At 40.8% G+C, this 23,512-nt stretch overlaps 1 protein-coding gene across 2 annotated transcripts in view; it reads left to right on the top strand.

Annotated features, from left to right (window-relative positions):
• Window positions 1-23,512, top strand: part of camkk1a (calcium/calmodulin-dependent protein kinase kinase 1, alpha a) — a 143,918-nt gene that overhangs the window by 80,755 nt on the left and 39,651 nt on the right. For both annotated transcript variants that reach the window (XM_036129420.1, XM_036129419.1), the window contains exons 4-9: window positions 1,058-1,111; window positions 7,360-7,411; window positions 8,312-8,445; window positions 17,628-17,664; window positions 18,020-18,041; window positions 19,467-19,555. In XM_036129420.1, the coding sequence (XP_035985313.1) occupies window positions 1,058-1,111; window positions 7,360-7,411; window positions 8,312-8,445; window positions 17,628-17,664; window positions 18,020-18,041; window positions 19,467-19,555 (388 nt within the window). The remainder of the gene's footprint in view (window positions 1-1,057; window positions 1,112-7,359; window positions 7,412-8,311; window positions 8,446-17,627; window positions 17,665-18,019; window positions 18,042-19,466; window positions 19,556-23,512) is intronic.

Below are 23,512 nucleotides of genomic sequence, written 5' to 3'. Positions count from 1 at the left end.
TTCTGCAAGAACAGAGGTTATAGTGAACAAGAAAGTTTGCTCTGATCCTTAAATGGAAACACATCTAGCAGAGTGGGATAGGAGAAATGTAGAAAAATTACATCCATGGTTGTCTGCTTTAGCCATGCCTACTTCAAATTTCCGACCAATCACACAACAGTTGTCAGACACCACACGAGAAAAGTTCTACATAGATGTTTTGGGGAACAAACAGAGGGGTCTCCCATCCCAGGGCAGCCTGGAAAAAATAACCTCAGAGAGGTTCTTGCAGAGCATGAACCATACTTAGAATATGCTTAGAACTATACTTTATTGATCTGAACGCACGTGTTCTTTCCCCGTCTGTCCCTTTGTGGAGCCTAGTCAGTGTGCTGGTGCTGTCCCCTCAGCTGACTGAAGCACTATAAATAATCACGATTTATGTCGAGGGGCTGTTTTCAGACACATCCAAAACATGTATTTTCCTTTTCCGGGGCTTCACTTTCAGCATACTTCATATTTACCCTGAGTAAAAGCATGACCTTGCCACCGCAAAAAGCTGAATTTTAAAGAAGAGATCTTTAATGCAAAGTTCAAAGCAACTATAAACCTTGTGTCTTTTGATGGAAAATATTGTGTGTCAGGATGTTATTTACTTTTCAGGCACCTATTTGTAATTTGTAGAACATTTCAAAAATATTAAACCGGTCGAAAAAAGATCAAGTAGCTGTTTTCATCAAATGGAAAATCATTTGGGCAGATTTTCTTTCCTCCTTGCACTTTGAGGAGGAAAAATGTCAGAAAAGGCCTGAGAGCACATCCTGGGTGTGTGTGGGACGAGCTTATTCTGTGCTGCCAAAGAATAAAATGTTGTTTCTGAATAGGAACCGCGGTGCCTTGTATACATTCTGTCAGTATGGTGCTGCCGTCTGTTCTGGGAAGTGATGCTTTAGAAATGTTAACAGTCTCTCACTAGTTCTGTTCATGGGCTTGCATGAAATGTAGAGCAGAAGTAACAAACGATGCATGTTCCCTTCATGCAGGGCTGTATTTATTCAGCGTTTTTGTTGTTTTGCAGGGCTCCTATGGCGTGGTGAAGCTCGCCTACAATGAGGATGACGACAAACATTATGTAAGTTGGGGCCACGGTTGTATGTCTCAGCAACTTTTTGTTGAAAAGCTTCACAGACTGACTGGTTGTTTTGCGGTTTTCATCAAGCCGCTCACCTTTAGTTGTTTTGACAGAAGACCGGTGCTATTGATTTTTGTCCCTATTTGTTTCTTCCTTTGTTGCCTAGCAGTGAGGTTTATTTCTTCAGACTACATAAGTTTATTTTGTATGCAACCTAAGATTTTTGGTTGAGTTGAGGTGCTGGTGATGTTTGAAGTGCATCCTTCATGTTTTTTCTTCAAATCTGTCCTGCTGTTTCTGTGTACCCACTGCTCAGAGGGCAGTTGACCAAAAGGCGACTGCCTGTAGGAAGCAGGCTTGTGCAAGGTAATTTGTGTGGCGTTTCCATCAAGGTAATGTGTTCCATTGAAAACCACGCCGATCAGCGGATGTAAGCCGTTTGATGCCTTAAAGCCGGGCGTACACTGTACGAGTTTTTCAGTCGTGGTACTTATATACATCTCAAATTGTGCGACGGAACCGCGGGGTTTAAAAAGTTCACCGCTCACGATCTGTGCGGCGCGACGCTCGGACGAGACCGGACTGCTCACACTGTACGCTGCGTCCCCTCTGGGACCGCTCGCTGTGGTGGCAGAGGCAGGCGAGCGACGTTGGGTGACAGGGACCCAGAGCAGGGGTTCGAGCCCAGCTCTGGCGAGGCACGCAGGAGGCACCGGGCATCGGGGGAACGGAGGGGAGAGAGGAGAGAATAGACGCACCGGCGGCCGTGCGGCACGGCAGGTCGCCCGGCCCGGCCCGCACCCCCCCCCCCCCACCCCCACAGCAAGCGGAGGAGTGCCGAAACAGGCGGCCAGCGCGTTGCGCGGACCTGACGGTTCGCCCTCCCCAACACCGGCCGGAGGTTGCTTCAGGGACGCCCGCTTCCCTCCCTCCGCTGGCGGGGACGGCGCCCCCTCGTAGCTCTGCTTGAACAGCAGGATGCGCTCACAAAAACCTCACGACAGCCGACTGAATTTCAAACATGTTTGATTTTCACCGATCGTCCGATTCCTGATCGGGAGGTAGTCGTGAGAAGCCAGTCCCCCCTCCTCCCCCCCTCTACGATCAAGCCCGATTCAAAAAATGCTCGCACGACTGAAGAATCGGCCCGAAAAGGGGAAAAACTCGTACAGTGTACGCCCGGCTTAACAGAGCTAAGCTGTCCTGTGCAGTGCCAACAATGAAAGCCTCTCGGTGAGCAGTGATGAGCAGTAGCGCCGCTACATGTAGCAAAGCTATTAGTTAAACTACATTTTCCAGTAGCTTGACCGTAGCGTCGCTGCTTTATGAATCAAGTAACTTTCCTGTAGTGACCTTATTTTTTTGATCAAGTAGCGACGTAGCGTCCACAAACGCTACAAAATCCAGGACATAACTAAGAAATGAAACCAGGTTTGCTATTTTTAAAACAACATTCAGAGTGAACAATCAATCTGAGTTGTTGGTTGGACATGTTCATGCACGAGCTTCTACTTTGCCTCTCCTGTCTGTATCTATCGAAACATGCGCATGCGTACGGCAGTGGAACTTATGGCAAGCCGATTAGGCAAATTATCGTCCGTACCACCGCGCGTTTCCAGCCAGAACGCGCGGTGGTGTAAAAAACGCTCGCTCGCGTAAAATACGTGCGGTGGCGTTTTTTGCATATTATATTATCAGGAGGTTGTCTTTTATGTGCTCAGCCACTAGATTTAAAGGTGTTTTACCCATTTAGAACCCTGCAGCACCAGATACAACAAGGAGGTCCCTGATCGTTCGGGAAAGGCAGAAAGAAGAGTCACCTTCCTTTCTGATCCTGTCTAAATCCTGCTTAATTCAATAGTAAAGTCTGATATTACACAAAACTCACTCTGCTTGTTCTCCCTACTTATGCCCTTGGTGCAGAAGATAAATGAAGTCTTTAACAGAAATGTTATTATTAATTCTGAAAATATTATAGTGTGAATATAAATACAAAGCATCGAGAAAATGCAGCTTTATTAAGTGACCTGGTTTATTTTATTTAGCTTTTAATTTAATTTCAACATTTAGTTCTACTACTTGGCTTGTGCTTTGGTAGTTTCATGTTTAAAATGACAAAAGAAATATGAAAAAGCTTATGGTGCATCTTCTTTCTGCCTTTCCCCAACGATCAGGGACCTCCTGGTTGTGTCTGGTACTGCAGTGTTCTTATTGGGTAAAACACCTTTAAATCTAGTGGCTGAGCACATAAAAGACAACCCCCTGATAATATAATATGCAAAAAACGCCACCAAACGTTATTAACGCCACCGCACGTACTAGGCATAAAACCTTTTTGTTTTATTTCTAGCAGTAATTACTTCAGTTTGTATTTTATTATGCTGCTCATAAAGCAATGTCTACACTGTGTTAGGTCATTGGCTGATCTTTAATAAATGTTTTAACCAGTGTATCAGACTCATTTTGAATTGATCTGACATTAGGTTGGTACAACGTTAAGTAGCTTCCGATGTAGTTAGGCTACTTTTACCACATTTGTGTAACTTAGCTTGCTATATTTCTATAGGTGGTAGCTTTTGTGTTGTGAAGCTTAATTTATTGTTGAGTAACTGATAGCTTAGCTCACTACACTGGACAAGTAGCTTGCCCAACACTGTCGGTGAGTGACGTCGACTTAGGCTGCCAACGCTGGATGGATTTAAGATGTACTTTTGAACTGTAGCCAGTGGGAGATGTCAAGCTGAACAGTTTTCAGGATGAAAACGCGAGCTTATGAACGAGCAGAAGTGGAGACGAGCAAGTAGTTGTGCAAGGACAAAACGCAAAGGTGGAGGTGGAGCAGCCATATACACAGACAAGTCATTGAACTTGAGAGAACTGGATAATATGTCCGCTGTGGTTGAAAATATACTTGAGTGTGTATCACAATGGAAATCTGTCCTAAAAAGAGTAAAAGCTTTATTATAGGTTGTGTATATACAGAATCTGGGTCCAACGTGGACACTTTTAATGTCACGCTGGAGGATAAATTCATTGGAGATTTTGACAATGACTTGATATGTATTAATAAGCACACAAATATTATTTATAAACTAGAAAAAGCTGTTCTGCGTAACAGCGAGTGAGAATGCTAATCTGCAGAATGACTTGAGCAGAAGATGCAGAAGATCCCTGCAGAAGAGGAAAAACTAGCTAAAAATCAATTAAATCAGATTTGAAGAATTTGAAAAAAATGGAAGGATTTGAAGAATTAAAAAAAATAAAAATTTTGAAGAATTAGAAGAAATAGAAGAATTTGAAGGAATTTGAACAATTAGAAGAATGGGAAGAATTTGAAGGAATTTGAAGCAATTTGCATGATTTCAATGGGAGCAGCCAAAAAAATTGCACAAAAAGTGAAAGATTTTAAAAGGTGTAAAAGTTAGCTTAACCATGAGAGTCATGCCGGGAATGAGCCGAACGTTTTGATACCAAAATTGTTGAAAACGGTATGCAGGAGTAGTTAGATGCTGACGGAATAATAATATTAAAGGAAATAGGAAAACAATAAGTGAGAATACTGTACAGCATGTATTGCATGCTCACTGATTATATTCTCATTAATTCAGTGGGGTAGGGTGGGTGAGTGGATTCTTAATCAACACATCAGTGATCATCTGTCATTTTTTGTAATTTACAACAATAATTAGAAGACTAACAAATCCAAAGACCAAAAGGTATGTGGGAGAGTGAGAATGGAGGAGTTAATTTAAAAATTACATTATCTCCTCTGTGGTGGAGATAATTTAAGACAATGTCAAAGGATTTAACTGCTGAAATTAACAAGCTAAAAGTATAGTTTGATTGTAACCAGTTGTCCTTGAATCTACGCAAAACAAAAATAATGTTCTTTGGGAACTGTAGACCACACATGCAATCTAAAATAGAAATTAATGAGGTTAATGTTCAAATGGTGTCAATGATAAACTAAACTGGAAACCTCCTATTAAAATAAGAAGCCATCAGAAGGTATTTCTGTATTAAACAAAGCAAAACCTTTATTCAATCAAAAAGCACTCCAAGTGCTGTACTGTTCTTTAGTTTTACCCTGCATCAGTTATTGTGCAGAGATTTGGGGCAACAATTACAAAACTACGCTATAGTCATTAATCAGACTTCAAAAAAGAGCAATACGAGTACTTAACAAGGCTGGGTACTCAAAGCAAACAAATCCACTATTTCAACAATCTAAAGGGGCAAGGGGCTTTATGAGTGAAGGGGTGTACATCAATATCAAGCACATTAGAGCAGCAAGAAAAAGTTTCTGTATTTCTGTTTGTGGGGTCGATCCTTTGGAACGATCTGCATGTGGAGCTCAAGCAATGTCCAAAAATGAAACAGTTTACACTGTCATAAATGTCTTATTTTAACATAGAAAGTTATGTTGGATCAGTGCTTCTATGTTGTTGTTTTTTGTGTGTCTCTGCTCCATCTTTTCAAAGTTTAGTGTTTATTCAAGTGCTGAATCAGATAATCACTGTGTAAATTAGGGAATCAGACAAACTGTGATCCACATCAGGTCAGTTAAATTAGAGGTGTCTGACTACAGATCCCTGCTGTGTGAAATACACAGTCTGATCCACATACATGGTGCGTAAATTCAAATACGATGGTTTAAATGTGTTTTAACTCAATGACCTGTACATTGTTTACACACTTCCCTGGTGCTGATATTGAAGAAGAGCCCTGCTTTGCACAGTGTGCCTTCAGTTTGCTATCAGACAACAGTGCTTGTAGATGATGTTGACAACTTCCTGTAGTGCATGTTTTTGATTCTGAACAGTGCATTGGCAATAAAACGGAATCAATGACTACACTGACAGTGTTAATGATGCTAAGTGTTGCAAATGTATTCACACCTTATTTCTAGGCTGTCCTACAACAATACCACCACTGCAGGCAAAACATCTGCGTTACGATTTTTCTTTGATCTAGCCAAGCTGCAGAATTACCAAATATTTACTAGATGTTTCTGCTCTTAATCTTTGTTGCTTTTGAAGTCCTGCACTATCATCCGTCAGTGTCAGTAATTACCCCTTTTTCATTCAAGTTTCTACACTTCCACCATTCCAAGATTGGCTTTTGTCCTCGGCTTATCTGCAGCTTTGGGGTCAAAAATGTTTTTTCTGTACAGAGGACTATGCTCATCGTTGTTCACTAGTTGTAAACCCTATAGCCTGCTGTTTTGAGCTTTTTCTTGTTCTGGTGCTGCAGACGGCATGTGTAAATGAAGTCACGAGATACCTGTACACAGATGTCACTGTCTAAATGACTGAATACCATAATTTTAACAGGATCAATATGCTGTGTCATGCTAGGAAAGACCTTCTGTGAGTTTTCTTTTGCCTTTAATCGAAGCCAAACACCACTCGCATTACCTCCTTAGCCCATGTTTATTGGTAAACTACAGATTGCGTTTCATCATGATTTCAACCTATTGTCAGGTCTAGTCTGTCTTGTTTTTTTGTTCAGATTGCTGATGATCCCCCTTCCCCTCCCAGTGCAGACATTGATTCAGCTTTGAGACGGACGCTGTTTATTTTTAAAAGTACATTTATGAGGAACGCAGGCGGCACACCATGGAAACTATGTAGAAGCGAGGATCCACCTTCCTGCCAAAGCTGCTTTCTGCACAGTCATAGCCATGACGACCACTGAGACACACTTCAGCAGCACAGTTTGAGTTATCGAAATAGAGCACATTCTACCTTTCTGATGAGTTAACAAACAGTAAAACCATTAAGTCAATATGACAGCTGAACAGTCTGCGAATATCGTTTTCTTTCCTCTTTCTTTAAGTTCAATGTAATAATACAATTGTATTTCCTTGAGCTGTTTTTGAACATTTTGATGTTTTTAGGTAAAACTCCTACACAGCTCTCTTTAGAAGCCAGTTGATGCTCTTTTTATATAAAATATTCAGTGATTTTAGACTCCTCTGGCCTTGTGTAAAGGAGAGTAACAGAACATCCCTTAAAATTTTTGTTTTTCACTTTGATGTTGGTTTGTGCTGCAACTCAGCTGAAATTTGTGGCAGCAGACCCCTTGTGTTTGAAGATTTTGTTAGGAAATTTCATCTCATTAAAGCATTTATTTTTTGTTCTGGTGTACTTTTCGCAAGTCTGTCTTTACCGCCTTTGTGGAGATGTCATTTCTAATCTATACCCAGTATGTTGTCATGCTGTTTAATCTGTTTCTTTTTGTCCTAGGCCATGAAGGTGTTATCCAAGAAGAGGTTAATGAAGCAGTGTGGTTTCCCACGTGAGTTTCGGATTATTTTCCTAGCAAAAAAAATAACAAAAAAAACAACAAAGCATGAAACTGCTTCTCTTTAAAGGGGCATTGCGCAAGTTTAAAGGTTTTATTTATATATATATATAAATAAATTTATTTTTATATCCCATACATGCCCTTACAATTCCCTGACGTGTAAAATCAGTTATCCTCCATTTACTGCAGTTGCCTCTATAAGCTCCATTAATCAGTTCATGGGAGAGTGTTTTGGGTCTGACGCGCTGTGCTCTCTCGTTCGCCTGGCTACTTTGTTGAGCCTCGGCCACCAATACATCAATGGTCAGAGAACATGGGCTAACTTCAATTTTTTTTAACTTTCTTATCTCAGGAGACATAACGCCTCTAAACAAAAGGCTTGTGCAGTCACAGCGTGTGCAAATGTGCAAAAGGAATATGCATACTTTTGCAAGGCACTGCACCAACTGTTAATGTTAAGCAAGGATGATGAAATTATTAGTTGGAAATTTTAGATTTGAAACAAGCACCAGCACAAGTCTGCTGGGTTTGAAGTTGCAGAACTTAATGAGCTGATCCAGCTGGGTGATTGACAGGAAGCAAGGCCCCAACAACAGGGCTGTAATGGATTATAAAATGGGTGGTCGTTGTTCCCAGTCATCAGGGTCTAAAACATGGAGTAAGCACAAACACAAACCAGAAGGCACAACAGAAGAAATATAAGACACATTTCTAGAAACAGGAAAACGTTTTGATGGGAAAACTTTAAAAAAATTACTAAATGTATTAACATGAAAAAGGAAAAATGTCAATTTAAAATATTGTTTTAAACATTTAAAAAGTTTGACGTTTGTTATTAGCGATCATAATTACATGAATTATTTTGTAATCTGGAATTTGTTTTTTCTGCAGGTCGCCCTCCCCCAAGGGGACCTAAAGCAGCCCAAGGAGAGCAGCCTAAAGTTTTAGGACCCTTGGAAAGAGTTTACCAAGAGATTGCCATCCTCAAAAAACTGGACCATGTCAACATTGTCAAACTGGTGGAGGTATGGATTTTCTTATTATAAATAGCTGCTTCACTTGTATTGAACGAAAATGTTAAACCTTAGTCTTAGAAAATGTGACCAAATCATTCATTTTCAACTATTTGTTTGACATTTTTAACATTGTTGATAACTATTTTCTTTTTAGTTTGAAAAGGATTTTGTAGTGAGAAAAGTTGTCAACACCTTGGATTAGCATTATTTGGAAAGGCAAGCAGCAGGAATCTAAACTGTTTAACATGGACCTGTTCAATCCTGTGCTCTGATTGTAGGACAGAGTAAAACTGGGGTTTTTGTTTGGTGTACCAGGCTTTAAACATAATTATACAACAAAGACATCTAGTACTGAAAGTATTTCTCATAAAAAACATAAATTGGTCTTTTTCTACTTTTTTGTGGCTCAGCAATGCAAAACAGAATGTGAGTCTCTGCTCACTTTTTCTGTTGGTTAATTTCTTTTATTGGCTCCTTTTACATAGAAATATGGCACTACTAGAAAAAAATTAGATGCTGTCCGTGTTTTAACTGATTGGAAATAAGATGCTTAAGATTAAGCGTTTCACCTTCTCTCCAACCTGTTATCTTTAATACATTTCACAAAATAATCTGTGTGTTACAGCCTTAGTTTTAACAGAATAGAAAAAAAGCTTTAAAGAACATTATTTTTTGCCACACATCAAGTAGTCTCTCTACATGTTTTGCTTTTTCTGACTTTACACAGGGAACACAGACTCCAAATATGAGTACTTATTCAGGTTATCTACATAATATGTTAAAGCTTGAATCACCTGTCAACATCATACATCTGTAGACACCCAACCCCCCCGTGGCTGTAAACACCAAACCACTATCCCGTGTAGGGAACCAAAATGGCTAGTATGTGTCTCTTTTTATGGTGCACCTCTGTTTTCTATTGTGCCAGTGTGTTGGGATCAAGGGTGTAAAATGTGTCATTTGGTATGCCACGGTTACTTTTGGCACGATGCCTTCGTCTTTTTCCCCCCAAAACTTAATGATCGTCAGACCTTATGGGGAGGAAACTTAAAAGGGTTTAGATAATTATTAAAAACTGATCAGAAATGAGGTCAGAGCCACATCAAGCATTCAGTATGAGAACGTCAATAGATCAATCTTCAGCATTGCATACAGAACATTTGCATAGCTTGGCAAGAAATCATCTAAAGTTTCATCAACCCTGGAGTAGTGGTGCATACATGCAGCATGTGTACCATAGTCCTTAGTTGCAACAGTAACACTTCTTAATTGTTTAACATGTCCAGAAAATCTGTGGAAGCCTGGTTTAGCTGGAGATGGTGTTGCATATACTACAGTATCGGAAGTGTAGGCCGCCGAAACGCAAAGTAGATAGTGTGATGGGTAAATGGTAAATGACCTATACTTGTGCAGTGCTTTTATCGAGTCCTAGGACTCCAAAGAGCTTCACTCTACACTCAGTCATTCACTCAGTCATGCACACATTCACATTGGTGTATTGAGAGATGTATTGGTGTAAATTTGTAGATAAACCCACCTCCTCATTGAATCATGTTCTGCCCTGTTTTTCCATTTAGTTGAATTTTAGAGTGGAGAAATGAAAAGCAGCTTTGTGCAGGGGGTAGATCTTTTCATGTCTGCCTCTCTCGTGACAGCCTGTCGACATGGGCAGCAGGTGTAGGATCTTTATGGTCAGGATTTTCCTTCACTGCTCTGTCTTTAGATAACCTTTCCCTCAATGGACCATGACTCACCCTTTTTCATATTAGTTTAGAAAGGTTGCTAAATCCTGCAGTGTTGGGGAACAAGGTGGCAATATGTTCCAGGGTTATTTTACAGCACACCGAATCACATTTATAATGCTCTGACTTATTCTTAGACAAGAAAAGCTTCTATCCAACAAATAAATTCTTATATGGCAGCCTGATTTGAGAGTTGATAGTTGATAAACGTCCGCAGGGACGTTTGTTTTGGAAAGACGATCGCTGATAATGAAGACTATGACTCAAGATGCATGCCGCTATCAGGTGATATCATCAGTGTTTTCAATCCAGCCCAGATGGCAGGGGAAGCAAATGCACTGCTGGGAGTTAAGCTTGAGCAGTCCGGCTGTAGCAAAGCGATCTAGCTTGCTTGGCTGAAATAAGTGCCAGAACTGCTGAGTTTTCAGGAAAAAGTTGACTACTTTTGGGCCTGTGTGCTTGCTTGAACAGAAAACTCCACTCTCATATCTCCCATCCTTTGTCCACCCTTACACTCACACTCATAATGGGCACAGGAAATCTGTGCTCGCCTCCCTCTCTCGCCTATCTCTCTATTCATCTGTTTAAATGGGCTGTGGCTTGGGCCCAGATCACTTACATTAAGGTGGGCATACACTGTACGAGTTTTTCAGTCGTGGTACTTATATACATCTCAAACTGTGCAACAGAACTGCGGGGTTTAAAAGTTCACCGCTCACGATCTGTGTTCTCACACTGTACGGTGCAACGCTCGGACGTGACCGGAGTGCTCACACTGTACGTCGTGCTCACACTGTACGTCGTGCTCACACTGTACGTCGTGCCCACACTGTACGTCGTGCCCACACTGTACGTCGTGCCCCGGTGGGTGACAGGGACCCAGACCAGGGGGTCAAGCCCGGCTCGGGCGAGGCCCACGGGAGGCACCGAGCATTGAGGGGAACGGAGGGGAGAGAGGAAAGACGAGACGCCCCGGCAGCCGCGCGGCACGGCAGACCGCCCGGCCCGCACCCCCACCGCGAGCGGAGGCGTACGGAAACAGACGGCCAGCGCGTCGCGCGGACCAGAACACTCGCCCTCCCCAACCCCCCCGCAAGCCGACGTCCGGGCCCCGCGGGTCCCGGAACCGGGCCGGGCGGAGGTCTCTTCGGGGGCGCCCTCCCCTCCTCTCCCTGAGGAGGGCGCCCCCTCGTAGCTCTGCTTGAACAGCAGGATGCGCTCACGAAAACCTCACGACAGCCGACTGAATTGATTTTCAACCGACCGTCCGATTTCTGGTCGGGAGGTAGTCGTGAGAAGCCAGTCGCCCCTCCTCTCCTCCTGTACGATCAAGCTAAAATTCGGCCCGATTCAAAAAATGCTCGCACGACTGAAGAATCGGCCCGAAAAGGGCAAAAACTCGTACAGTGTACGCCCGGCTTTAGAGGTACCCAACATGTTCCCCGGGAGACCACGGCCTAGTCTAATCTAATTATGAATGTACTTTTCCTGTGTCACTTAAACATTAAAGCCACGCCCAGTGGAACAGATTAATGCCGATGAAAGTGATTTGGTCATTTGTCACAGATGGGTGGAAGAGACAGACAAGCCTGTCCTGTTCTAACCAGCATGTTTAGCTCTTATCAGAGCTCCATTATAACCCAAACCTCACTTTGTCATTACCCTGAGAGTCCAGATGCTCTTCTATTCAATCTTAGCCCCTGCAGTAACCAGCAGTTGTGAATTAAAGCAGTACAATATGAATGGCTTTGACTTTGCACACGACTGCAGTAAAGCCCCATTTCCAGTTAATAGCCTTTGTCTCCTGCTACGTTTAAAAAAAAGAGAAGCTTAATGTGTAATGCAAATAATACCTTGTTTGTTAAAAGAAACTGTACAAGACTGTGTCAATAAACATTGTTAAGAGAGACACGAGCAAACATTCTAGTTTCCCTGTTGCTTTAGTGGGAATTTTTGGAACTAGTTGTTCCAAAAATTGCCAAAATCATGCCAAGTTTTAATGTTGTTAATATGAAATAAGATTTGACACAACCATTCATCTCAGCTTTTTAACCGTGCTTACAATATCTATTAGGAATAGAGTTAGTATTTAACAACTTACAATCATTTGTCAAATTGAACAACAAAGCAAAACAATTTTTCCTTTTTTTTTAGAAACTGGGAGAGCCTTTTAGGACATTGGCACAAACCTCTAGTGGCTCATAACTCATGTTTGTATTAATATAAAATGGTATGTGAAATATTTAGTAATTGCTGCAGGTTAAACCCTTAATGCAGCCACGCTCTTCTTAGAGTTTCCCTGCGCTTCCTCTATATATGCCATTTGTCACAAACAAGGCCCGCAGACCCATGTGCTGGCACAGAACCGCTGCTGAGAAGCAGCTTTCTTGGTACTTTATTTACAGCTGGTTAAATGGGCTGAGACTGAGGCTGAGGCGGAGATTGAAGACTGAGGAGACCCCGATGAGAGCCAGGCAGGCAGGAAATGGAGGAACACGGAGCTAAACTGAGTCCCTGAGGAGAAATGGGGACGAGAGGAAATGGTGACCAGCAGAAAACACGCTTTGAAAAAGAGAATGCTGATATCACAGGAGAGCGGCTGGAGGGTGACTAAGAGCACAAACTGGGTTTATTCTTGCAAATAGCCTGTGACAGGGTGGACTATTAGTAAATGCTTGATTGCAGTAAAGGCTGCAGCTTTTCAGCAGCTCAACGCAGAGCGATTCCCTCCTTTAATCCCACATTGAAAACACGAAAGAAGCTCCGGTGCCGGTGGGCAGAGGAGACAGCAGTGAGGAGTTGGTCTGCGTATTGTCTGGACCATCACTGATTCAATTCAGCTCAATGGTCCGGTTGATAATGTAATGCTTTTTATCCCATTTCAGTATGTCCACGCTGGAACTCCATGTGTATTAATGATGACTTATGTGTGCCGCTATATTTTACTGCCATGATTATTTAATGTGGAAATGGATGTGAGCCATTGTTAATGTTATTACTGGGACTCTATCTATCTATTGCAGAGTTTGCGTCTGCAATAAAAACAAGCATGCTCCTCGATGCAGGTTGCATGGTTCTTCTCATATAGAGAGATAAAATGCCATCCATTTAGTTTGTGTTGGGATCACTGCTTTTACAGTGCATTGCAGAAGCATTTACACCCTTGGATCTTTTCACACTTCACAATGCAACCTCAAACTTCCAGGTCTGTTATTGGGATTTGTACATACAAAATCTGAAAAGTGTGGCATGCATTAAGATAAAGCCTTCTGTCTTCTCTTCTCTGATACTCCAAAATAAAATCCAGTGCAGTCAATTGGCTCTAGAAGGCATATAATTTGGTTGGGAAAAAAAAGGAGTCCTCCAACCAAAGGAGTCCTCCAACCATAGCAGACAGGTCAGGGGTGAAGTGATGGGGAGGTTTATAGCAAGGTAAGGTTATAAAATATGCAAAGCTTATGGGAGAAACTGTCAACAGGACAAGTATTAGTTGTTGTGCACGCCACATTTCTGGCTGTTTTTATAAAGTGTTTCAAGGAAAAAAAATTTTTTTAAAACAAAGTAATAAAAATGTTTGTTTGTTCTTTGCCACAAGCCACATAGAAGACACAGCCAATACAGATAAGGGTTCACCTTTCACCAACACCACAACCCTAAACATGCAGTCAGAGCTACAAAAGATTGGTTTTGATTCATGTAAGAATGGATCAGTCCTGAAGTTCAGAATAAGATCCACTTGTTATCAGATTTTTATTCATTTTATTTGTTAATATTGAGAAACAATTCCATTTCAGTCCAACATGCAGCCATGAACCAACCAGATCCCTGTTTTTTTTAAAGATTCCCAGAATAAAACGCAGGTCTCATGATTTAAACACTCATATTTACCGTTGTGGTAAAAACTGTCTAGACTGTATGATCTCCACTGCCAAATGTTTGTAATCGACATCCGAGAAAATCTATCTGTTCAGTGGAGAAACTGTCATTAACAGAGCTCAGCTTGGATCCAGCAGTCTCTGGCTTGCAGCCTAATGGATGGGATTAAAAGGTCAGAGCATGTTATCCTGGCCGGGATCAGAACAACCACCTGTTCATTTAGATTGACATGTACTTGTATTTGAAGATTAGTGGCATTGATTGATTACTTGACCATTAACCATAAAGGTGTTCTATGCATTCAAGTTCTCATGCTAGGAACTGAACTATTGCTCTTATTTTCATTGTAGTGGGATCATATTCTTCTGAAATATCTTTAATTTGAAGCCTCATGACCAAATCTAGACTGAAATGACTAGTTTATATTGCTGTCTACGGTTCATTTAAACTACAGGGCCCCGTTTCAGAAAGCTGGGTTAGTGGATATTCAGAGTAATTTCTGGGGGAAATTCCTGCATAGCCTGACTGTTCAGTTTCATAAAGCTCAGATGCCTTGATCCTGAGTCAACAAATGACAACAAATTACTCAGAGAAACAACCTTGCTTAGTAGCAGGGTTGTTTGGGCAAACTCTTAGTTTTTCTTTCTTTTTAGTAGAGATCTGCACAAGGACGTGTCAGAAAAGGTGTGTGCTTTCTGGAGGAGCCTGTATGCTAGAGCGCAAATACGTCATAGAAATCTGCCAGGAGAGGCTGATCGGACCATGATTAAATCTCCTATTTCTGGATTAATATATTTTCAAGTGTTACTGTTTTCTGCCGCTCTCAATGATTTATCTCAATACTCTCAGCCTGCTCATCGCTTTTCTAACACACAACGAGGGGTCGCTCTCAGTTCTGAACAATTTTTTTGTGCCGCTCTTCATTTTTATGCCAACGGCAGCTTTTTAATAACAAGTGACACAGAAAATCTTTCACAGGCAGCTGTATGTCGCCCTGTCATTAATGTTACTGTTGCACTCAGTTATAGTCAAGTTCAAAGGTGTTCCATAGTCAGAGACCCACAAGATTAATGAAAGAACTACACAAAATGAAAGCAATAATTTCTTCTGTATCAAATTTTGGTACCTCCAGCTCTAATTTTCCATTCATATATTTTAGCTTCCATTCATATATTCTTTCCCCCAACACGGTTAGGGCTACAGCACATTTGTCGGATGCTTCACATTAAATGTGGAAACATAAATTGTGAAGCACCTGTCTTTTTTATCTCCCTCCACTTCCCCCATGTAAAATCCTTCTTCAACAGATTACAAGGGCAGCGCCTGTGGACTCCGTGTAAGGTGGAGTCCGGGGCAGTTTGGAGGAACGCACCTAACGGCTGCCCTGAAATAGCAGCGGCCGACTGACTGCATTCCTTGGCAACGCAAGGCCTCAGTCAATCGTTCCCCCAAAATGTTTAAGTGTATGTGATAGACGGTTGTACTGGAACTGAATTTTTGATTGCAATAAAAATTGTAGTTGACAATAAAATTGATTGATTTCTTCCCAAATTATGCACCTACAAGAAAATCAGTGTGAACTCATTTTTAGAAGGATGGGTGAAGCCAAATTCTGGCAAAAGACATATCGGTTATTTCAATAACTCATACCATCCCATCAATAATTGCATTTGCTAATTATAGCCATTTATTGACTAAAGACAGATGAAAAGTCACTCTGCAGCAGTAGCAGTAGCTAGTGTACCAGAGGGTGAGCTGTCCCCAGACGCGGGACATCAGGTCCTGATACTAGGTCCTGGACAGACGTCAGCACCGCTGGAAACGAGAATCATCCAGCTGCAGCTCCTGGAGCAGGTGGTGGTACTCGCCAAACTGTGTGCGTCTCTGGAGGATCTGGGGGACCCAGGGTCACCCACCCTGTTGTTCGGCTTTCTGCATTACATACATCATCAATGACTCGCTCTGTAAAATTCAGGTCCGCTGTGGTGAATTTAACAGACAAGAGGAACCGGCAAGCAGAAAGATGCTCCTCCTATTTGGTGACGAGGTGAAGCGAGCTGGGCAGCCTGCATTGTCAGCAGGAATTGTTTGCGAGAGAGCCGAAATATCAAGCGACCGATGGCAAAAATCTGCTTTGTTCACATTCGGTTTGAATGCAGCTCAACAGATCAGATGTTGACAGCCCATAATGTCTTATCAGAAGCCTTTTTCAAAAAACTTGGGCGACCTGCTTTAGGGACCCCTTTGGGAGTCCGGGGTTACGGGTCCCCTGACGCCTGCCTCTGTGCTCGGGGAAGGTGGGTCCTCGGTTCTCCACAATCACTATCAAGCTATTTCTGGATAATCTTCACCTAAACTAGTGCACTTTCACATCTCCCACAGGTGCTGGGTCCCAGGTATTAAGTGTTCACTTATATACAGTAATCTTATAATTTGTTTATTTATTTATTTATTTATGTTTTTTCACTTTCTTTTTTTCAAATATCACATTACACATGTCAGCTTACATAATAATATATATGATTTAGCAATGGCATCTAGGTGTTATTCGAGTGTATCTGTTGCTTTATGTCTGTTGGTTGTGCTGTTCTTTTTGTGTCTCTTTCCAGGGGATGGAGCAGACAGAGGACGTTTTATCATTCTCTTCCTTTTATCTCCTCTTTCTTTCACCTCTACTCTTTTTTTTCTTTTCTTTCACTTTTTGTTCTTCCTTTACTCTCCCATTGTCATGTCCATACAATTTGAAATTCTCCTTGCAGGAATCATAATAAAGCTATTTACAAGCATAAATCAAGTGGAGCACTATGGCGAAAGCTGTTTGCTCCACTTGTAAAAGCAAAATCTGTCGAGCTCTATCTGGCATTGAGATATCAATTCCTATTGCCATATTGCTAGACAGGACACTGGGAAAAAAAAAAAAAAAAAAAAAAAAGCTTCAGTATCTCATTCAAAATCTTTTATCAGCCAGGAACTGGCATTCTGCTGTTCGAATGTTCAAAACTGTTAATAGAATTCTGGGTTTTATTTGAGAAAACAATGTGGTTCAGATCAGAGAAATATGGACAATTTCCCATCTCTGATTTTTGTAAAGCTTTTGTTCACTACTGGTTTAAGACAATCACAACTGGGTTCTAAATTACCAAAGCTACATAAGATTGAAATGATGGTGCAGTGAAACGCTGATGTTACCGCCTGAATGAGCCGGCAGTATGCCTTCATAGAAAATAGTTTCCTTTTTTATTTGACTTCTCGGGCCTTTGCGCACCTTCACTCTAGTCTTCGCCCACAGTATACAAACTTCTACACCAAAGAGTGTGGGTGATGGCTGAACCTGATACAGTTGTGTATGGTGTGTAGTGTGATAAGAAAAAAGAGGGATTTTCTTAGTTTTTCCAAGCAGCTCTAAGAACTCTCGGTATTGACCAGTTGACTCCTTTTTTATGAATAAAAAGTTTAAATGTATAGTTTGATGAAATTGAATGCATGCTATAGCTTTTTAAACAATCCATAGTATTTTTTTTTTTTTTCGACTGAATAATGGAAATTTCTGTTTCGCCTGTGTTAATATTGTAGGTGCTGGACGATCCATCAGAGGACAACCTTTACATGGGTATGTGTGTTTTATCTTCCTGCAGTTTATCTGCTTTCTCCTTTATCCTGTGCTCCTTGACAACATATGGCAATAAGTGTATAAGTGTTTTATTTAGAACCCAGTGGGCTTTTTGCTTCCTTCCACACCACCCCAGGGTTCACACATTATGTCAAAGTCTCCTCCAGCATTTCCAGATCCCAGTTAGGGCTCCTCCTGAACAGCAGACTATTTAAGAGCCAAAGCTGAGCTAAAGATGAGAACTAATGTGAAGCTTGAATCTAACCTCAGTGACAGCAGTGGTGACAATGAACTGAGTAAATTATTCCACCTTACATGTATCCTCTTTTTTTCCCCTTTGTGTTGTTCCTAATAGTGTTTGAGCTGATGCGTAAGGGGTAAGTAGAGAGCATGCCCTTTGATTTCCTATAGTTTGAGTCTCATCCCATGTTTTTCTCTTCCTTCTCTCCCTCATTTCACCTTCTCTTCAACTCTGTTGTCCTTGATACTGAGAAGCTGTTCAGACCCAGGCATTGTCAGTCGTCAGTCATCCAATCACAAGAGGATAGCTTTAGCCATATCTCCTATTCAACTCCATCATATGCTTTGTAAACACATAACCCCACAGTCATGTTACATCATCAAGTGTTGCTAATTCCTTTAAGGTGAGATTACCTCCTGTTAATATGCCTGTATCTGCCATGTAAACACAGGTATCAAGCCTGCTGCAGGTGTCGGCGTGCAGTGTTTTCTTACAGTTGTTGAGGAAGACGGTACAATATCCTGCCTGATTTATTAGGATACTCCAAATTAGATTTTCAAGTGTGTTTTTCTTTGTGCCGATAAAAATCTTTTCTAAGGAACCGATGTGAAGCTACTTTCACATACATAAGTATACTTACATCAAACTAGGCAGTATAATGGCTGGTGACAAAATAAAATTTAATGTTACATCAGTTAGAATTTTGTGGTTAGTTTTTATAAAGCCCTAATCTCTGTGTGAATTCCCTAGAGAATGTAGAGCCTCACGCTAAACCTACCTTGTTGAGCCTTCTTGTCATCTGCTTCAAATCTTGGTCTCCCTCGCAGCCCTACTGAACCACAACGAACAAAAAAACTGTTTCCTCTTGAATTAAATTCCTAAATCTCTGTGATTCCTCTGAATTACTTTAGAAACACCTGACTGACACTGAAAATAGTAACCCCAACACCCCATGTCCCACCCCACTAGCACTCACAAAACAAATCTTGGAGGTAGTATACCATTATTCAGGCATGATCAAGCTTCAGATTAGCTTGACATGCATCTATTGTAATATTATTTATGTTATATTTAAATGTTTAGCTACTGTATGTAACAGACTCCAATTGACTGATAAAAATGTGAGTGTAAAAAAAAAAAATCCCCTGTGTTACTGTTGCATCGTTTCCCATCAGCTGACAGCAGTAATAGAAGATAGCCGTGCTTTTTTTCTGGATGTGTTTTATTGTTTTTTATGCTTAGAGAACAAATAAAGTTACCTGAATATTCACTAGATCAGTTTATTTATACAGCTCCAATTCACAAGACTTGTCATCTCAAGGCCTTACAAAGGCTTAGTTTCAAATGCAGTTGTCAGATCCTATTTAGATCCATTTACATGGAGTCTAATTCAAGTCTAATTGGAATGTGAGCTCATGGCTTTTATTGACATGTTGGTGAATGTAGGTTCTGTGGAAAATCTTATATTCCCTTTAGCTATGTACCCATTTCTGTTCCTAAGTCTGAAACATTAATAAAAAAATGGGATCTTGTCTTTGTGCCTGGCTGTGTGAATCTGTAGACCAGTGATGGAGGTGCCCACGGACACTCCTTTCTCAGAGGAGCAATCACGCCTGTACTTCAGAGACATCATCCTGGGCATTGAATACTGTAAGTATCTCACATGTGAAAAGAATATATGTAATTTTTTTGAAGATTTTTTTTTTTCTGTTAGCAAAAACTATATATACAAGTAAAAGCCAGTAAATTTGAATATTTTGAAAAACTTGATTTATTTCAGTGATTGCATTCAAAAGGTGTAACTTGTACATTATATTTATTCATTGCACACAGACTGATGCATTCAAATGTTTATTTCATTTAATTTTGATGATTTGAAGTAGGCAACAAATGAAAATCCAAAATTCCGTGTGTCACAAAATTAGAATATTGTGTAAGGGTTAAATTTTGAAGACACCTGGTGCCACAAACTAATCAGCTGATTAACTCAAAACACCTGCAAAGGGCTTTAAATGGTCTCTCAGTCCAGTTCTGAAGCCTACACAAACATGGGGAAGACTTCAGATTTGACAGCTGTCCAAAAGGCGACCATCGACACATTGCACAAGGAGGGAAAGACACAAAAGGTTATTGCTGAAGAGGCTGGCTGTTCTCGGAGCTCTGTGTCCAAACACATTAATAGAGAGGCAAAGGGAAGGAAAAACTGTGGTCAGAAAAAGTGTACAAGCGATAGGGATCACCGCGCCCTAGTCAAGATTGTGAAAAAAAAAAACATTCAAGTGGAGTGGACAGCTACTGGAGTCAGTGCTTCAAGATCCACCACCAAGAGACGCTTGAAAGACATGGGTTTCAACTGCCGCATACCTCGTGTCAAGCCACTGTTGACCAAGAAACAGCGCGAAAAGCGTCTCACCTGGGCTAAGGAAAAAAAGAGCTGAACTGCTGCTGAGTGGTCCAAAGTCATGTTTTCAAAGCTAATTTTGTATTCTCCAGAGTCTGGAGGAAGACAGGAGAGGCACAGGATCCACGTTGCCTGAAGTCTAGTGTAAAGTTTCCACCATCAGTGATGGTTTGGGGTGCCATGTCATCTGCTGGTGTCGGTCCACTCTGTTTCCTGAGATCCAGGGTCAACGCAGCCGTCTACCAGCAAGTTTTAGAGCACTTCATGCTTCCTGCTGCTGACCTGCTCTATGGAGATGGAGATTTCAGGTTCCAACAGGACTTGGCGCCTGCACACAGCGCAAAATCTACCCGTGCCTGGTTTACGGACCATGGTATTTCTGTTCTAAATTGGCCAGCCAACTCCCCTGACCTTAGCCCCATAGAAAATCTGTGGGGTATTGTGAAAAGGAAGATGCAGAATGCCAGACCCAAAAACGCAGAAGAGTTGAAGGCCACTATCAGAGCAACCTGGGCTCTCATAACACCTGAGCAGTGCCAGAAACTCATCGACTCCATGCCACGCCGCATTAATGCAGTAATTGAGGCAAAAGGAGCTCCAACCAAGTATTGAGTATTGTACATGCTCATATTTTTCATTTTCATACTTTCCAGTTGGCCAACATTTCTAAAAAATCCCTTTTTTGTATTAGCCTTAAGTAATATTCTAATTTTGTGACACACGGAATTTTGGATTTTCATTTGTTGCCACTTCAAATCATCAAAATTAAATGAAATAAACATTTGAATGCATCAGTCTGTGTGCAATGAATAAATATAATGTACAAGTTACACCTTTTGAATGCAATTACTGAAATAAATCAAGTTTTTCAAAATATTCTAATTTACTGGCTTTTACCTGTATAGATTTCTTATCATTTCTTGCTATCTATCACACATTAGAATGCTAAATTGTAAATAAAAATCTTAAGCACCCTGAGGTTTTAATTTCTACACTGCACTTTCATGGCTTTTCTTTGTGTGTTTTCTGTTTCTCGATGTAAAGGAACAAAATGGTCATAGGGCTGAGCCTTCATGGCCATACTGTCTGGCAGTGTTGTAGTCAAGTCACTATGCCTCGAGTCCGAGTCCAGGTTCGAGTCTCCAGTGTTCAAGTCCGAGTAAAGTCCAAGTCATTAAAAAAAAATCCGAGTCAAGTCCACTACTCATCCGAGTCGAGTCACTATTGATCCAAGTCGAGTCCAAGTTCCGCACTAAAGTAAGCATAGCCTACATGTTTTTAAACTAAAAAAAATCCACACTCCACCACATTGCACTAATAATTTAGATATTAAAATCATACACCAAATAATATTCTAATGACATATTAAAATTATAGCCTAATGATATAAAAAAAAGTTGAGTCTTTTTCTCGATTTCCGAGTCAGAATGATCTGAATGTAGGAGTCCGAGTCCAAGTTCGAGTCATCAGTGCTCAAGTCCAAGTCAAGTCACGAGTCTCTAAATTTAGCTAATGACTCGGACTCGAGTTCGAGTCTCGGACTCGAGTACTACAACACAGCTGTCTGGCAGCATTTGTGCTCATCCATCCAATCACCACTGATCCACAGTTTGGTCAAACAGTTTTTGTCAAGCTGCCCTTTTAGCTGAAGTGGATCAATTTCACTTATTTGCTGTTATTGAGCTTGTTGTTCCAAGAGGACACTACTGTCTTTCCTCTTTTTTTTCTAGTTGGCTTGACCAGCACACAGTTTCTTATATGCTTATAAGATAATGGAGCTTACTTTGTTTTTAAAATCACAGAAGAGAAATTAAGCTATTTCATAAATTAAGTTAACCCTTTCCAAGTTAAAGCTGTTTTGTTGAAAAGTGAGCAAACTTTCAGTCTTAGAAATTGTCCCCTTGATCAATTGGATCTTTGTTTTGCATGGGTTTAAGTGTATTAAAATGTCTTCTGTGAGCTAAATGAATCTAAACCATGAGTCTGAGCAGGTGCTCTAGATCACTGCTGACATCATTTTAATTCAACCCTTACCATTGCTCCAACATTTAGTTGTCAAGAAGTCAAGTGCCCCATATTTCAGGAAGGCCTCCTCAGGCAAGTAGAGACCACTTATCCCATCAGGGACGCATTCAGGGCGTGGATCCAGGAGGCTGTTAAAGATGTACTTAACTCTCACTCACAGATGACCTTCAGTTCAGTCTTCCCACCGTTTTTATGAAGCAGCAATCAAAGATGGTAATGCTTTCTTCTGGGACGTTATCGCTACTTCTGTCTCTGATGGGCAGTTTTCAGAATAATCAATCTTGGTGGTTTGGAAGAATGAAAATCAAATGTACATTGTTACAGCTATCTTGGTTGTATCAGGACAAAACTTACATTATCTGTGCACTATAATAAATTTAGTTGAGTAAACTAAAACAATATATTGAATAATATGGTTACAATAATATTGTGTATGGCATTTATGTACTTTGACTTTTGATACATAGTGAGAGAACATGGGTGGTTCTGTGACAGTCACATTTTAAAATCTCAGTCAGTATTTTAAAATGTTTGTTTTTGTTTTTAGACAGATGAACACAGTGGTTAGACTAAAGCCAAATATGAACAACACTGTTGAAATCAGTAATCTTTCACCAAACATGTTTATTTTGATAATTTTTATAGCACATTTCAGTATAAGGACAACACAAATTGCTTGACATAACTGAAACATAGGAAAATAAAAACAGAATAAAAGGAAGTAAATAAAAAAACTGCTGGAATGAAATGTAGAAAAAATTAAACAAAATAAAACAGGAAAATGGAAACTAAAAGCACATTTTAAAAACAGTTGGACTACAAACTTGAACTAATGATGTTTCAGTAAACAGTTTAACTAGAACAGTCAAAGGCAATCCTAAACACATGTGGTTTTAGTCTTGATTTACAAGAACTCAGGCTTTCAGGACTTTTACAGTTTGTTCCAGATAAGTGGAGCATAGGAACTAAATGCTGCTTTTCCGTGTCTGGTTCTAGTTCTAGGTATGTAGAGTAGGATGGAGCCAGAAGATCTTAAGGCTCCCACATACTCGGCGTACTGTGTGCATACTGTGAGCTGCGCGGACTCCGCGCTGACTCTCCACGGACGTTGTACCATTCATAGTCGAGCGTACTATTGCCTACATTTCTTGTGGCAAATTCCTACAATTCCCACACTTTCT

This window comes from Fundulus heteroclitus, unplaced genomic scaffold, assembly GCF_011125445.2.
Source record: "Fundulus heteroclitus isolate FHET01 unplaced genomic scaffold, MU-UCD_Fhet_4.1 scaffold_167, whole genome shotgun sequence".
NCBI classification, from domain to species: Eukaryota; Metazoa; Chordata; class Actinopteri; order Cyprinodontiformes; family Fundulidae; genus Fundulus; species Fundulus heteroclitus.
The sequence above is the reverse complement of the archived record's forward strand: the minus strand, read 5'-3'. Positions and strand labels throughout refer to the sequence as shown.